Source organism: Elephantulus edwardii, unplaced genomic scaffold (genome assembly GCF_000299155.1).
Source record: "Elephantulus edwardii isolate Elephantulus edwardi_28Jun2011 unplaced genomic scaffold, EleEdw1.0 scaffold00184, whole genome shotgun sequence".
Lineage (NCBI taxonomy): Eukaryota > Metazoa > Chordata > Mammalia > Macroscelidea > Macroscelididae > Elephantulus > Elephantulus edwardii.
The window spans coordinates 2148603-2165876 of record NW_006399934.1 but is presented as its reverse complement, the minus strand read 5'-3'; the positions used below and the strand labels follow the sequence as shown (position 1 = coordinate 2165876).

Sequence of the window (17274 nt, the reverse complement as noted above, 5' to 3'; positions counted from 1 at the left end):
TTTACACATTTAAGTTCAATGCCACAGAAACTGTATCAATTCATCTCGTTGAGGATCTTCCTCTCCTTCAGTAACCCCTCCACCTTTCCAAGCATTATGTCCTTTTCCAACTAGCAGCTTCTCATAACAACGTGTCAAAAAAAAAAGGTGAGCTCTGGTGGCCTAGTGGCAAGAAGCTGCACTGCAATCTCAGAGGTACACGGTTCAAATCCACCAGATGCTCTGCTGGAGAAGGAGGAACAATCTCCTCCTGTATCAGTCAGATCTGATTTGACGGTACACACAAAAAATAATGAAATAAAAATTTTTTTTAAAAAAGTGAGACAAAGCTTCACTATCTTTACCTCCAAGCAATATTCTGATTGTACTTTCTCCAAAACATATCTGTTTGTTCTTTTGGTTGACTAGGTAGACATCAAAGGATTCTATAGTTCAATAATATGAGACAAAGGAGTGAAATACTATTACAATTGCATTTTTAAAATGAAACCTATATAGAACACAAATTGCCAGTAATATTAAACATATTAAATATCCTCATGAAGATGCGGGGTTATAAAATTAAATGTCTGTTTTAGCAATTTTGGTCCTTTTAATACGTCATTCATAACCCATCTTTGTTCCAATGATTTGCATATATTATGCAAATAAGATAATTATCCAAAGAACGCCTACTTCGTGTGGTGCTGATGACACGCTCCCTAAACCCATGGATTGGCCCATCTATCCACCTTATTTGCATGACGCGTTTTAATAAAACAATAGCCACGCCCCTTCGTCGTTTTCACCTCTCCCGGAGGGATGTGTAAACCAGAGCTCTTCCCAGGTTGACGTAAACTCCGCCTACTGGCAGTTAATCCGTCTCATTACTCCGTCTTCCCTCCTCGTCTGCTCCGTTGAATGCACCATGAATCTTACACCGCTCCTCTCCGTTCCGCGAGCTACGTCCCTCCGCTCCCAACTTTCCAAGAACGTATGACGTACGCTCCGCCTCTTCCTCCCCTACTTCGTCGTGTAAATTCTGCGTCCCAACCGCCCAGCCGGCAGCATTCCCGCCCCCTCTATACGTATCAACGGACGACGGCGGAGGCCCGCCTCCTTAGCCAACCGGTGTCCTAGAGCCTGTAAGTCCCTCCTCTTTATGTAAATCATCCCCGCATGTTCTGCACGCCTTGCCTTTTTATAAATAAGGACAAGCCTGGCTGGAAGGAGGGCTAGAGTAGAAGGCGCCCCGCCCTTTATGCAAATAAGTGGGCGTGTTCGTTCGCGGAGGGAGGCGGGAGGTGGGGGGGCGCTCCCGGGGGCGGCGGTTGCCCGGATGGGCCGTTAGTCGGAGCCCAGCCGCGGAGTGAACGAGGGAGACGGGAGGAGCCGAACCCGGCGCCATCCGCCGCCATCCGCCCCCGCCCCACCGTCATCCCGTCTCCGGGAGCCCCTAGGCACTAGTCCCGGATCCCCGCGCACCCGGCCAGGTGAGTCTGGGTGAGCCGAGGGCTGACGCTCTTTTCCGGCGCGGTAGCAGTGGTGGCGGTGGCGGCGGCATTGGCAGCGGCGACGGCCGGGGGGAGGAGAAGCTGCCATTAGCCGCCGCCATTTTGTCCTCCTGCTGCCGGGGCCTGGCCGCCCCTCCCCCTCCATTGCCCCCTCCCCCGCACTTGCACCCGCGGACCATCTCTCAGGGTCTATACCCAGCCATTTTCCTTCTCACCCACCTTCTTGGCTTGCTTGGGCTGTTTTGCGCTATTAGGCTCGTGTTTCCCACCCTCTGCTGCATTGCTGGTACCTAACCCCCCTCAGTGGGCTCCCTACCCCGCCGCCACTTTGGGTGAACCGCCCCCGCTGGTCCTCTTCTATGAGAGCCTCTTTTTCTCCATAGTGGACCCCCTCCCATCACCCTGCACGCTGGTCCCCCCACCTTGACGCCGAATCCCTCCCACTCTTGCTTTTATCCTGTATCTTTGCTTGCTACTTTCCTCAGTTTTCGCTCCTCTGTTTTCTCGAATTTCCTATTCCCTGCTTTTCATTCAGTCCCAACCTCGTTTCCCCCACCCATCCCGTGTCTCTTAACATTAGCTCATGACTTTGCACCCCATCACTCCATTGGTTTTTCTGACTGCTTTTTCCGAGTATATATTTTAACAGATTGCCCACTTTAAAAAACATACCCTCATCCTCTCATCTGTATCTTGTCATAAAGTTCTCTTCTTTTATATTTTTAGTTTGTACCCTGATTCTGTATTTCCTTGCTTCCTACCACCAACCATCTCTTTTTACCTTCACACTGCCTCCAGTCCCCAGCCCCTACTACCTTCTGCTGCCAATAAATTAGTGCATGGTCACTCTGGAATGGACTGAAGCAAGAAAGAAAGTAAGGCCTGGTTGGGGAGCAGAAGCTCGAGTTATAGAAGAGGGAATGCACAGGGACATGCTTGGGAAAATGTTGTTGGGTTGGTCCTGTCAGTGGCCCCATGGTTACAGAGTGCTCTGGGGGCTGGCTCCTTGGTGCTTTGTTTTTCTCAGATCTACACAAGTTAAGCCAAGGCCTTACAATATTTCATCTAGAAACCAGATTATTTCTCCCCCCCCCCAGAACTGAGATAGGGGCAAGTTTAAGAAGACATGGGGTATTCCAGTAATTGGGAATATGTAAATCCCTAGTTGTTCATGAGGAATTTTCTGGCTGTAGTTTCCAGACTGACTGAGCAAGCTCATAAAATCCTTTTAACTCCCAGCATACCTTCCTGAGAACCTCTCCAGATGGGACTGAAGGCTGCTGGGAATAGAGCCCAGGGCACAGCGTCCTGGGACAGGATTTGGGAGTTGATGTCTAATAAATAGGGAATTTAGGGTTCAGGTCTCTGTATGATGAAGTTGTATACCTATTTCTGAGTTCTAGATGTCCTTGCACCATTGTGTTAAATGTTTGTGAAGTGATTTTGGTGGAGGGGAAAGAAATTACTTGAATAATAATGAAGAGTCAGCTGCCCTTTGTAGACTGGTACAAAGGGAATTGTGTTTATACTGGGAGGATATATTAGATTTTGTTTGGGTTTCCTTGGCAAATGAGATTTAGGGCAAATGTGGTATTTGGATTATATAGAAGCTGAGTATATATCATGGTTGTTTAAACTGGGAAGTTATAGCCAGCAGGAAAGAGACTGAAAGGCTGCATATCTGCTAATGAGGCTGAAAGGGAATTTCTAGGCTTCTTTTGGAATCTGTGAAGGGGACAGAGACTAAAAGTACTTGATGTCTGAATCACAGGCACCGGCACGTTTTGGGGGAGGTGCCTGCAGGACCCAACGTACTCAATGAGCTTCCAGCGCAATGTCCGATCGCTCGGGGCCGACTGCCAAGGGGAAGGATGGAAAGAAGTATTCCTCGCTCAACCTGTTTGATACGTATAAGGGCAAGTCCTTAGAGATCCAGAAACCCGCTGGTGAGAGCTCTTCAAAGATGCTCCTAAGTAGTGAAGTTTGTGCATAATTGGGGGATGCACTTTTGAGCTTTTTTTGAAGGGAGATAAGATTTTAATAAAAATGATAAAAGACAAGGGAAGTATTGGAGATTTCCCAACTTTACCTTGGGTCCTGTAGGAGAATTAGCCTCTGGTGAATGCTACCTATATATCCTCCTACAAAGGCGTGTCTGTGGTTTTCTGTCCTTGGACACGTAAGAATTGGAGGCAAAGAAATAAGGACTTGGAAGAGTCTAGGGCCAGCTTGCTCCTTGCAGGCTCAAGCTCACCCATCCAACATTGAGTCTTAGTCTTCAAACTTGGAGATCATTAATGGCAGGGGAAAGTGTTGCTTGAAAGAGACTTCTAGGGTGAGTGCGTGTCAGACATTGACATAAGACAGGATATCAAAATGAGCCCTTTTTTAACCTCTTCCACCTTTTCTCTAGTTGCCCCTCGCCATGGCCTGCAGAGTCTTGGGAAAGTTGCCATTGCCCGGCGTATGCCACCCCCAGCCAACCTTCCAAGCCTGAAAGCCGAGAACAAAGGCAATGACCCAAATGTCTCACTAGTGCCGAAAGACGGGACAGGATGGGCAAGCAAACAGGAGCAGTCCGACCCCAAGAGGTAGACTGAGATTTGAGTTACCTAGAGTAATGGGTATTTAACCCTGAACCTCGGAGTGAGTGGGGCTTGGTTAGCTCAGCCACATGAGAACCAGATAGGTCCTTCACCACCCAATTCTAGGTCTTGTGTTACGTGATTAAAGGATAGTATCTTTAGCTTTCTCTCATAGATGGAGAGAAAGCATGAAGAAACAGAAGACAGCCTATGCAGGGTGACAAGGTTATAGTATTTTGTCTTAGGGTATATAAATGGTAGTGGATGGGTTTTAGTCCTTGCCCTCCACCAGTTGGAGAAGTAGGGGAGACACCTCTGTCTGTAGATAACCTTCCCATCAAACCGTCCTCTCAGTTCCGATGCCTCAACCGCTCAGCCGCCGGAATCGCAGCCACTGCCGGCTTCACAGACGCCTGCCTCCAACCAGCCGAAACGACCCCCAGCAGTCCCCGAGGTACCTAGAGAACTGGATATTTCTGGAGAAAGAGTGAAAGGAGCTTGTAACTCCAACACTCATCAACATCATCTCTCTATCTCCCTAGAACACTACTTCGGCTCCAAGCGGGGTAAAGTCCTGGGCACAAGCCAGCGTCACCCATGGAGCACACGGAGATGGTATGTATAGAGCTGTTTGAGAAGCTTTAGGCACCATGGTGTACAGGAGCCTTGAACTGTAAACTCCGAGCAACATTTTTCACTTTATTGGCCACCATATTCCATTACATGGAGTGCATAAATAAGTTTTAAGTCTCAGCATTCACATGAGGTTGGGTGATCTTCAAGAACTGACTTGCTACTTGGGAAGTGTACTGGTTGAGATGACCTAGTACTAACTACTTCTATGGTGGGTCCATTGACATAGTGTTCTCTTCTGCTCTGCACTACCATTCCAACAGGTGGAAGGGCATCAAGCCTACTGTCACGATTCTCTCGAGAGGAATTTCCGACCCTGCAGGCGGCTGGAGACCAGGACAAGGCTGCCAAGGAAAGGGAGTCTGCCGAACAGTCGTCTGGGCCCGGACCAAGCCTCCGCCCCCAAAGTAAGCATGATTCAAACTCGTTTACCTTTTCCATTACCTTTTGGCCAGTACATGTTCTCATCATATTCCAGAGCCATGCGTTCTTTGTCATCTTTTTTCTTACCCTCTTCATCATCATTCACTTGGCCCAAAATCATCAGTCTCTTCTCTCTCTTTTCTAAAATACAGATTCTGCAACTTGGAGGGACGGAGGTGGGCGTGGTCCTGATGAGCTGGAGGGCCCGGACTCCAAACTTCATCATGGCCATGACCCCCGGAGTGGGCTACAGCCTTCTGGCCCACCCCAGTTCCCTCCCTACCGCGGAATGATGCCGCCCTTCGTGAGTTTGAGTATCTTGTTTTAGCATGCTTGCATTGAAAGATTGGGAGTTAGGAATTATAGCTTAGTTTTTGAAAGAGGGGAAAAGTTGGAAAGTGGGAGCCAGATGCATAGAATAAGAATGAGGAGATGATGTCATGCTTAGGGAGCTTACAGGCTATTTGACTTTTCTTCTGAGCTGCTACTGTTTGGCCGTTTTTCAGATGTATCCCCCATATCTCCCATTCCCTCCACCATATGGACCCCAGGGGCCTTACCGATACCCTACTCCTGATGGGCCAAGGTGAGTGATCTGAGTCTGGATTTGTTGGGAGTAAGGAAGAACTATTACTTTTTTAGCTGAGAGATTTAGTCATGTATGTTGTTAAATAATATAGCATTTTTATTTTCTCTGTAATTTTATATTTTTTTTATATAGCCGTTTTCCCCGTGTGGCGGGCCCCCGGGGCTCAGGGCCGCCAATGCGCCTGGTAGAGCCTGTGGGTCGGCCTTCCATTCTTAAAGAGGATAATCTCAAAGAGTTTGACCAGTTGGACCAGGAAAACGATGATGGTTGGGCAGGTAAGTAGATATTAAGGGTCAGGATTTTAGCTCTTAAAAGGTCTAATGCGAGGGGCTGGGGGGAGGTGAGATTATATGAATGTCGGGAAAGACATAACATGAAGGGAAGGTGAGATACAATACTTGCAGTAAAATTAAACTATGGTAAAGAGAATAGCAGTGAGATATAGTAACTCAGCCTTAGATATTAACTTTAAAGGAGGAGCCTAAGGATGGATGGCATTGGTAGTCCACTTACTGCATTCTAAGAAAATATCTAGGGAAATAAAAAAGATAATACCTAGGTTACTACTCTTCACATCTCTCTTCAGGGGCCCATGAGGAGGTGGACTACACTGAAAAGCTCAAGTTCAGTGATGAGGAAGACGGACGAGACTCTGATGAGGAGGGAGCAGAGGGCCAGTGAGTTAGGGCCTTGTGGAAAGTGGGGGGGCCTCAGTTTGTCTTGTGATATGCTATTAAAGGCACTGGGCTGCAGCTGATTTTAATTCCACTGTTGGTCTGCTCACAGCAAGGAGTCCCAATCAGCTGCTGGTGAGGAACGGCCCCCTGAAGCAGATGACAAAAAGGGCAACTCCCCTGGCAACGAACCGCCCCCTCCCAAGACGGCCTGGGCAGAGACCTCTCGGCCTCCAGAGACAGAGCAGGGGCCTCCTGCCCCAAAGCCTCCCCCACCCACACCTCACAGGGGCCCCACCGGGAACTGGGGCCCCCCTGGGGACTACCCAGTGAGTGTCTACAATGAGGGTTGAAGGGTTAGTTGTGGGAGATGAATGTCATCTGAGTAGTTAAAGCATTAGTAATTGAGAAACCTGTTGAGAGGGCCAAAAATGGGCTGCTTATATTGTAGAGACGAGCATTTCAAAAGATTTGGAACTTGGTGTTAAAGGAGTTATGTAGAGGAGGAGATACTGGAATGCTAGGGAAGGAGGAACAAGACCTGGTGTTTGTATATGTTAGAAGATGGGGAACAAAAACACAGAATACGGGTTAGGAGTTTGGACCTACCCAGAAAGGGACCCAGAGACCTGGTTGGTCCTTGCATCCCATAGCTAAGCTTGAGGCATTTGATTGATCTTTGAAAAAGATTATAAGGAACATAGATGACTTATACTCCTGGCCTTGGTCTTCCTGTCACCAGGATCGTGGGGGCCCTCCTTGCAAACCTGCTCCCGAAGACGAGGATGAGGCATGGCGGCAGCGGCGGAAGCAATCATCATCAGAGATATCCCTGGCCGTGGAGCGGGCCCGGCGACGGCGGGAAGAGGAGGAGCGCCGGATGCAGGAAGAGCGCAGGGCAGCTTGTGCTGAAAAGCTAAAACGGCTCGATGAGAAATTTGGGGCACCAGACAAGCGACTCAAAGCAGAGCCTGCTGCTCCACCTGCTGCCCCAGCTCCACCACCTGCAGTGCCCAAAGAACCCCCTACACCTCCAGCTCCACCATCAGCACCAACCCCAACACCAGAGAAAGAACTTGAAGAGCCAGCACAGGCCCCTCCTGCCCAGTCCACCCCTACTCCAAGTGTGGCTCCAGCACCCACCATCATGAGTGGTGGTGGCAGTACCAGTAGCACCAGCAGTAGCAGCTTTGAAGCCAGCCCAGGTACAGAGATGCTAGGTACTATGTTGGATATTTGTCTTTCTCCTCTGTGTTGAGGGTGTGGTAAGGATGAGAGTAAATAAAGGATAGGGCAGTTGGTTGTATAGCCTCTGAACAGGCAACCACACGTATACATGTAGATAGAGAGGAGGTTCTTTCATCTAAGTTTCAGAATGAGTAGTGATCTTAGTTTTTCTCTGTAAGTATAGAGTAAGTAGAACAGATGCTGGCTGTTTTTCTGGTGGCTTCGTAAGTTATTATTACCACTGTTACTGGCTCTCAGGGGACCATGGAGTGTTTTCATAGATCATAGCTGGGAAGGGCTTTTATTTCTCAGTCTTCAGAGAGAGAGCTAGAGGTGAGACCTGAAATGTTTAAAGAGTATTTGTGGAATGTGTGCTGATGGACAGTGATTACTTTCTTAAATGCAGTGGAACCCCAGTTTCCTTCAAAAGAAAGTCCTGAACAAACAGAAGAGGTACCTCCTCCAGCAACACCCCCGGCCCCAAAAGTGGAACCTAAGGGTGATGGAGCTGGTCCTACCCGGCAGCCCCCCAGTCAGGGCTTGGGCTACCCCAAATATCAGAAGTCATTACCACCTCGCTTCCAACGGCAGCAGCAGGTCAGTCCAGTTAATACTCTCTTCTGTGGTGTTTTGCATTTGTCTAGTCTGTAAGTTAACTTTCAAAATCTAAGTTACAGCTATTTTATATTAACACCTAGTCTGGAATAGTTGTGCCACATTTGTAAATTTGTACTTTGATGGTGTCTTTTCTGTCCTTAGAGATACAAAAGACACCAGTAGATGTAGGTGTCTTTGATGTTTATGGAATTTTCTCCTTTGTTCTTTACCAGGAACAGCTCTTGAAGCAGCAGCAGCAGTGGCAGCAGCACCAACAGGGCCCTGCCCCACCTGCCCCCGTACCCCCATCACCTCCACAAACTGTGAGCATGGGGGCTGTGCCAACTCCACAGGCCCCACCACCACCACCCAAGGCCCTGTACCCAGGTGCTCTGGGCCGGCCCCCACCCATGCCTCCGATGAATTTTGATCCTCGCTGGATGATGATCCCTCCCTATGTGGACCCTCGGCTCCTCCAGGGCCGGCCCCCTTTGGACTTCTATCCTCCCGGGGTGCATCCCTCTGGTAAGAGTTCTTATGAGAGATAGGGGAATCCTTGCCTCTGTGAGATGGACAGTGAGTTTTCAGTGAAGAGGTTGGGCCACCAGTGAAAAGAGGAAGGCAGATACTTAGTTTGGTGAGATAGGCCTTTGTTGGCAGAATGGGCTTATGGGCAGAAGACATAAGGATGTTTCAAACTAATATTAATTTGGAGGGACTGATTATTTCATAGGAAACAGTGCATAATTGCTATAAAAGAATAGACAAGATTCAAGTTCATTGGAAATAAGACATGGAAGAACAATTTAACAGGGAAAACCAGAATGGGGAGATACTTTTTGGGCTGGGGCCTCTGAAGAGTTTTTGAAGGGGTTTGTTTGGGTTGTTTTTTTTCCCTGCCTTCCTCCCCACTCCCCCACTCCCGCTTTCTTCTTCGTTTGGTTTTGTTAGGTCTAGTTCCCCGGGAACGCTCAGACAGTGGAGGCTCAAGCTCAGAACCATTTGAACGTCATGCACCACCTCTTTTGCGGGAACGGGGCATGCCACCAGTGGATCCAAAGTTGGCCTGGGTAGGAGATGTGTTTGCCACCACATCTACCGCTGATCCCCGCCCATTGACATCCCCCCTGCGCCAGGCTCCAGATGAGGATGACAAGGGGATGAGGTATGTTAGGATAATGTGGTATGAATGAACCTAGTGAAAGGGCTAAAGAAAAAGACTTTTGGATTATTTGTTAGATGGTAGTCATAAACCAGAAAGAAGTGTCTGGCTTATAATAGTGTTCTTTTTTTTACCTAGTTAATCTCTGTTTCCTTCTCTTGAGATAATTTGTTTCTATTCTCCACTTTCCCACTTCAGGAGTGAGACCCCTCCAGTGCCTGCCCCACCACCATATCTGTCCAGCTATCCAGGCTTTCCTGAGAATGGAGCCCCTGGACCCACAATCCCTCGGTTCCCACTGGAAGAATCCGCTCCCTCAGGGCCCCGTCCAATCCCCTGGCCCCCAGGTAATGATGAGGCATCCAAGATACAAACTCCACCACCCAAGAAGGAATCCCCCAAAGAGGAGACGCCACAGTTAACAGGACCAGAAACAGGACGAAAACCCACCCGAGGGGTTGGAGGAGGCAGCCAAGGTCCACCACCACCACGCAGAGAAAACCTCACAGAGACCCGATGGGGCCCTCGCCCGGGCAGCAATCGCCGGGGAATCCCTCCAGAGGAGCCAGGGTGCCCTCCTCGCCGAGCTGGGCCTATCAAAAAACCCCTACCACCTGCGAAAGTTGAAGAAATGCCTCCCAAGCCTCTTGAACAGGGGGATGAAACCTCCAAAACCCCAAAGCCAGACCCACTCAAGACAGCAAAGGGGAAAATGGGGAGCCTTAAGGAGCCTTCACCCAGTGGGAATCTTTCTCCTGCTCCTAGGCTTCGGCGGGACTACTCTTATGAAAGGGTGGGTCCAACCCCTTGCCGGGGTAGGGGACGAGGAGAGTACTTTGCCCGAGGGAGAGGTTTTCGGGGCACCTATGGGGGACGGGGGCGGGGAGCCCGAAGCAGAGAGTTCCGCAGTTACCGAGAATTTCGTGGAGATGATAGTCGTGGAGGTGGGTCAGGAGGACCAAACCACCCCCCTGCTCCCCGAGGTCGTACGGCCAGTGAGACACGAAGTGAAGGTTCAGAATATGAAGAAATTCCCAAACGGAGGCGGCAGCGGGGCTCAGAAACTGGCAGTGAGACTCATGAGAGCGACCTGGCCCCCTCCGACAAAGAAGCTCCCCCACCGAAGGAGGGGAGTACTCACTCAGACACCGCTTGCTCCCCCACCACCAGGAGCACCCCCTTCACCAGCCCCTGCCAGGTTTTCCACTGCACGAGGTGGACGTGTCTTCACTCCCAGGGGGGTCCCTTCACGCAGGGGCCGAGGAGGAGGTCGGCCACCACCTCCTGTTTGTCCTGGCTGGAGCCCTCCAACAAAGACTCTGGTCCCTAAGAAGCCTCCAGCAGGGCCTTTGCCACCAAGCAAGGAGCCTTTGAAAGAGAAGCTGATCCAAGGTCCTCTTTCTCCCATGGCCCGGGGAGGTGGTGGTGGTGGCAACAGCAATGTAGGCATGAGTGTGGAAGATGGCGAGCAGCCTCGAAGGAGGCGACATGGGAGGGCTCAGCAGCAGGACAAACCGCCTCGGTTCCGGAGGCTGAAGCAGGAACGGGAGAATGCTGCTAGAGGGGCTGAGGGCAAACCCTCTTCCCTGGCTTTGCCAGCCTCTGCTCCGGGGCCAGAGGAGACCTTGGCAACAGTGACAGTGCCCCCGCCACCTCGCCGAGCAGCTGCGAAGTCTCCTGATCTATCGAACCAGAACTCAGACCAAGCTAATGAGGAATGGGAGACCGCATCAGAGAGCAGCGATTTCGCCAGTGAGCGACGGGGAGACAAAGAAGCTCCCCCACCAGTGCTTCTGACTCCCAAGGCCATGGGAGCTCCTGGGAGCAGTGGAGGTGGGTCTACACCAGGCATTTCAACTGTGTCCCGTGGAGACCTGAGCCAAAGAGCCAAGGATTTAAGTAAGCGGAGCTTCTCAAGTCAGCGACCAGGCATGGAACGTCAGAACCGGCGCCCAGGCCCTGGGGGCAAGACTAGCAACAGTAGTAGCAGCAGTCGAGGAGGTGGTGGGGGCCCAGGGGGAAGAACTGGCCCAGGAAGAGGGGACAAGAGGAGCTGGCCATCTCCCAAGAACCGAAGGTGTGTGGGACAGACTTGTTTCCTTAATGCTTAAAAAAATTAGAGGTTGGGAAGAAGCTGAGGAGAAAATATAATTGGTTACTAGGCTTCTGAGATTCAAGGGTAGGTGGGCTCATTCTATGTCTGAAACTGGAATCATAGCTTCATGGGTAAACAGTGGCAGGTTAGTATCATTAATGTTTAAATGCACCTTTTTCTTTGGTACTAAGAGTGAGAGGTTAGAAGGGAGAGTGATGTATTTCATTTGCAGGAAGAGGATAGTGATCTTGAATATTAAAACTGATACTCTTCTCTTTAGCCGTCCTCCAGAGGAACGGTCCCCAGGACTTCCTCTGCCTCCGCCACCCCCAAGCAGTTCAGCTGTTTTTCGCCTGGACCAAGTTATCCACAGCAATCCTGCTGGCATCCAACAAGCTCTGGCCCAGCTCAGCAACCGCCAAGGGGGTGCAGCTGCACCAGGAGGGCACCCAAGGCCCAAATCTGGGCCTCCCCAAGCCCCTCAGGGCCCCTCCCCTCAAACCCGATATGACCCTCAGAGGGCCAACAGTAACTGCATTAGTGCTGGTAAGTTGAGAGAAGAGAGGAATGGGGTTGCTGCCATCCTAAGAAAAAGTCATATGCTAGAGGAACCTGGCCTGGGAGCTTCCTCTAAGTATCTGCAGCGAGAAAAGAGGGCAGTGTTGGGAAGTGATATGGGATGGGGAAAACGAGGGTGAAAAATAGAGCAAGGCAGTTGCTAACAGTTTTCTCTTTTCCCCAGACACCCACTTTGAGGAGCTGGGGCCAGTGGTGAGAGGCGTGGGTGGGACTTCTCGGGATTCTGCGGGAGTCAATCCTTTTCCCCCCAAACGGCGGGAAAGGCCTCCCAGGAAACCAGAGCTGCTACAGGAGGTGAGACATGAGCTAGAAATGGTGTGTTACTACTTTTTCCACTGAAGGTTCTTGATGATCTTAATTCTTTTCTGTTCTGTCATTGTTTTCTTACCGAGTTCTCACACCTTAATATTGCCACTTTTCTACTCAACTGATTCTCTATTGGGTTTGGTTTTCTTAACCTTTAGGACTCCTTGCCATCATCTCATAGCTCTGGGTTCTTGAGCTCTAAGCCTGAAGGCCCAGGCCCTCGGGAAGAATCCAGAGATACAGGAACTGAGGCCCTGACCCCTCACATCTGGAATAGTTTACATACTGGTGAGTAAAACTGAGCAGAATTAATCTAAACAGAGTAGAGCAAGAGATGGGCTTCAGAACCATTTTTCACTTCCTCTTTTGTTGTTGCTGTTCCCCCTCTAGCCACTAGCCAGAAGAATTACCGTCCTGGCTCCATGGAGCCCTGGATGGAGCCCTTGAGCCCCTTTGAGGATGTGGCTGGTACTGAGGTGAGTGAAGCTGGGCAAGGGGAGCTTTTGGTTATCAGGAGAGCTTGGATTTTGTGACCCATTAGCCATACATCTCCACTTGTTTGGTGTGGGTTCAGGGCTGTCTCTTAATTATCCATAGTATATGTGAATCAGGCAATTACTGGGGTGCTTTGTCTAATCCTGATTTAATGCCTCCTCTTAGATGAGTCAGTCTGACAGTGGAGTAGACCTGAGTGGGGACTCTCAAGTGTCATCAGGTCCCTGTAGCCAGCAAAGTTCCCCTGATGGCGGACTCAAGGGGGCAGCAGAGGGACCCCCTAAAAGGCCTGGAGGCCCTTCACCCCTGAATGCTGTTTCTGGTGAGGGTCCACCTGGCTCTGAACCCTCTGAACCTCCTAGGAGACGGCCACTTGCCCCCCATGATGGGGATAGAAAGGTAAAGACCAAGAAAATTCGGAGTATTTTGGAAATCTTTAGTTTGGCCCCTCTTCCTCTTTTTTGCATGTTCTACAGAGCTCCTGGTTTTGGTTTCCATTTTCCTCTCTTACTGTATTTTCCAACCCAGGATCTTCCCCGGGAGCAACCTCTGCCCCCTGGCCCTATTGGCACAGAGCGATTGCAGCGCACAGATCGAGGTCCAGAACCTGGTCCTCTCCGGCCATCCCATCGACCTGGCCCGCCAGTCCAATTTGGCACCAGTGACAAGGTTTGTGTAGGCTAAATTTGTAAGTACCTTGAGTTGAGTAGTGGTAAAAGGGTGACATACAAGAAAATGTCTGAGGCAAAACCATCTCCTCTATTTCATGATCACAGGATTCAGACTTGTGCCTAGTGGTTGGAGATAGTTTGAAAGCAGAGAAGGAGCTAACATCATCTGTCACTGATGTGAGTAGAAGAGTAGACATTAATAGAAAGGCTTTTGATTTCTGGAGATTTCTGGGAATGATCTGTATGCCGGACACACTTTTTAAAATGTTGTTCTTTTCAGGCTGTCCCCATAGCTCGAGAGTGGGAGCTACTCCCCAGTGCTGCTTCCTCTGCTGAACCACAATCCAAAAACCTGGGTTCTGGGCACTATGGCCCAGAGCCCAGCTCCTCAGGCCAGCGCCTGTATCCTGAGGTCTTCTATGGCAGCCCTGGGCCTCCTGGTTCTCAGGTAGTCTCACTTCTTGTTGAATAATAATTACCCTTCCTCCTCCTCCCCCCCCCACCATTGTGTCTAATAATGAAGCCTCTTCAAGTTGCATAGATTTGAAACATTTAGTGGATGGTGGTGAAGTGACCTTTTTTTAGCCAGAACAGCTGAAGCTTGTCTCTTGCAGGTCTCTGGGGGAGCCATAGACTCTCCGTTACATCCCAGCAATGGGGGCTTTCGCCCTGGAACCCCCTCATTGCACCCCTACAGGTAAAGACTGTATCCTTGGAATGTAGAAAGAAATACTAAGTTTCCAAGGGAGAAAAGTGGACATTCCTTGTTAATTATAGGGTACCAAAGGCTAGTGGACCACAAGTAAAAGGCTTAAAAGAGGAAATACTTCTGGCTTTCCCAGGTCTTTCCACTGACTGGGATCCCTTCTATTTCTTTTTAGATCACAGCCCCTGTATCTGCCACCAGGCTCTGCTCCTCCGTCAGCACTGCTTTCTGGGGTAGCTCTCAAAGGCCAGTTTCTGGATTTCTCAGCACTGCAAGCAACAGAACTGGGGAAGTTGCCAGCTGGAGTTCTCTACCCTCCACCTTCCTTTCTCTATTCTCCAGCTTTCTGCCCTAGCCCTTTGCCGGACCCACCTTTGCTTCAGGTAAGTGGTGGGTAAGGCTTGGAGACTTTAGAAATGGGAAATAATGCTTTGGGGAAAACAGAGTTTATGCGTTTCTCCGAACAGGTACGCCAGGATCTGCCATCTCCCTCGGATTTTTATTCTCCTCTGCAGCCTGGTGGTCAAAATGGCTTTCTCCCATCAGGGGCTCCTGCTCAGCAGGTAGCTTTTGTTTTCCCCTTCATGACATTTTCTTCCTCCATCTTCTGAACTTAATGTTTTTATTCTCAACTTGATTCTTTGGTGTTGGATTTCTGATCATTTTTATCTGATACTCTTTTCCCCAACCCACCCTCAAATTCTTGTTACAGATGCTTCTGCCCATGGTGGACTCACAGCTGCCCGTGATGAACTTTGGTTCTCTGCCGCCTGCGCCACCTCCTGCCCCTCCCCCACTCTCCCTATTACCTGTGGGCCCTGCTCTGCAGCCCCCCAGCCTGGCTGTCCGGCCCCCACCTGCTCCTGCTACTCGGGTTCTGCCTTCACCCGCCAGACCCTTCCCCCCTAATTTGGGGCGAGCAGAGGTAAGGTATAAGAACTGAGGTGGTGAGAAACTCCAAAATTTAGGAGTGGAGACTGTATTTGAAAAATGCTTGGATTGAGAGGCAGGACTCATTAATTTTTCTTTTCACAGCTGCACCCAGTGGAAATAAAGCCGTTTCAGGATTATCGAAAACTCAGCAACAATCTTGGTGGTCCTGGGTCATCACGTACTCCCTCAGCTGGAAGGTAAAGAGAAAGGACTAGAAACCGATGTCATCTCTATCCCCTTGGACTTTCTTATCCTTGGATCTGGAAGCAATGTTCTAGGTTTGCCTTAAACATCTTTTCCTCCCTTAGGTCTTTCTCTGGCCTCAATTCCCGCCTAAAGGCCCCACCTCCCAACTACAGTGGAGTCTTCCGCACCCAGCGCATTGACCTCTACCAGCAGGTAAACGAGAAACCTTTGTGGCTCTTAATCTCAAGTACCTTAGTTCCTGACCCTGCTTTCTTAGTATTATTTACTCTCTTAACACCTTTTGCTGCCCCCAGGCCTCCCCACCGGATGCCCTGCGCTGGATGCCGAAGCCTTGGGAACGGACAGGGCCACCTTCTCGAGAAGGGTCCTCTCGAAGGACAGAAGAGCCTGGGTCCCGAGGGGACAAGGAACCTGGGTTACCCCCACCCCGCTGAGGGGAAGATCCCCTTGCCCCTCACCCTCCACCCCCCGGGGCTTGTATATAGATTATAAATATATATAAGGGGGAATGGGGTGGGTGGGGAGGAGTTGTGGGGCTGGGGCCTTGCTTCCCCTCCTCCCCCTTCCCCTGGTCCCCTAACCCTGGGGCCGTTTGTTAAAAAAGAATAATAAAATAATTAAAAAAATATTTACAGATGATTTTGAGGATAGTTCTTTGCATTTCTGCATCCTAGAGTTCAGTGCAAAGTATGATTTATAGACGATTTTAGAATTTTTATTACTGATTCCAGTTTATCTGTGACACAAACCATCTCAAAATGTAAACCACCATTTTACTGAATCTTAAAATTTTATGGGTTGGAAATTCTGGCAGGGCTCTGCTTCATCTGGCAGTACAAGAAACGAGGTGGCGGCTGACAAATCTGTGATAGCTGCACATCTCTTAGGATTTCACCTACGTATCTGTGCGGCCTTGCATGTTAATTCCTTTTCAATACTTTGGAGACAGTGTTAAAAGAGGTAGCCTCAGTGGCAGATGCAGTATGTGTGACCTGGCCTCAGGATGTCTCAACCACATTGTTGGTCTTAACACCACAGGAATTCAACTACTACTCAGAGTAGCACACTATGGTAAGACTTTTAAGACGCCACTGACTCAGTGACCCTTTGAACAACAGATTGAACCTTAACCTATCCTCACAGTCTCTCTAGATCAAGCCTGTCATTGTCATCCATTTAGTTAAAGATCTTGTACCAAGGACTGGCCCTTCCTGATGACATCTAAAGTGTGAGGTAAGGTTTCACCATCTTTGCCCCTAAAGAGCACTCCAAGATAATTATTCTGACCATGATGGTCTCTTTTCTTACCCAGTTTTCATATGCCATACGTGGTGGTAAGAACTGACTCATAGCTGACTCTCCAGCAGGTTTTCAGAGGCAGTAAATTACAGAAGAGACTACCCATCTTCTAGTTGGTGGATTAATACTGCATGCTGCAGTGCAGTTTAACACTAAGGCCACCAGAGCTCCCAGATGCATAGAAAACGGAAAATGTTATATGCTGTCGAGTCGCTTGCGACTCATAGCGACCCTATGTACAACAGCCCTAAATCCTGCTCTATCCTGTGCCATTCGCACTGCCTGACACACCCATCCCGATTACCCGTCACCGAATCAATCCACCTCACAGAGGGTCTTCTCCTCTTGCGCCATCCCTCCACCCTCCCAAGCATGATGTCCCTCTCCAAGGACCTGTCCCTCCTTACAGCATGTCCAAAGTAGGTCAGACGAAGCCCCAGAATCCTTGCCCCCAAGGAGCAGCCTGGTTTAACCCTCTGAAGGATACAGCTGTTTTCTTGGCAGTCCATGGTACACTCAATACTCTTCTCCAGAACCACAGTTCAAAGGCATCAATCAATTCTTCTGTCCTTCCTGGTCGTTGTCCAACTCTCTGAATGC

At 49.7% G+C, this 17274-nt stretch overlaps 1 protein-coding gene across 1 annotated transcript; it reads left to right on the top strand.

Moving 5' to 3' along the window:
* The first annotated feature begins 1287 nt into the window (after nt 1-1287).
* PRRC2A (proline-rich coiled-coil 2A) lies at nt 1288-15994 on the top strand. Its single transcript, XM_006896195.1, is given in 32 exon segments — nt 1288-1472; nt 3227-3439; nt 3907-4084; nt 4433-4532; nt 4621-4693; nt 4975-5118; nt 5287-5438; nt 5641-5720; nt 5856-5998; nt 6310-6400; nt 6510-6726; nt 7140-7602; nt 8031-8221; nt 8455-8746; nt 9173-9386; nt 9582-10518; nt 10520-11460; nt 11759-12024; nt 12221-12351; nt 12522-12651; nt 12754-12839; nt 13024-13257; nt 13387-13527; nt 13635-13706; nt 13810-13977; nt 14144-14226; nt 14411-14618; nt 14703-14798; nt 14948-15160; nt 15271-15365; nt 15477-15567; nt 15669-15994. Coding segments are annotated over 31 exon segments (6483 nt in total). The 5' UTR covers nt 1288-1472; nt 3227-3327; the 3' UTR covers nt 15810-15994.
* The last annotated feature ends 1280 nt before the right edge of the window (nt 15995-17274 follow it).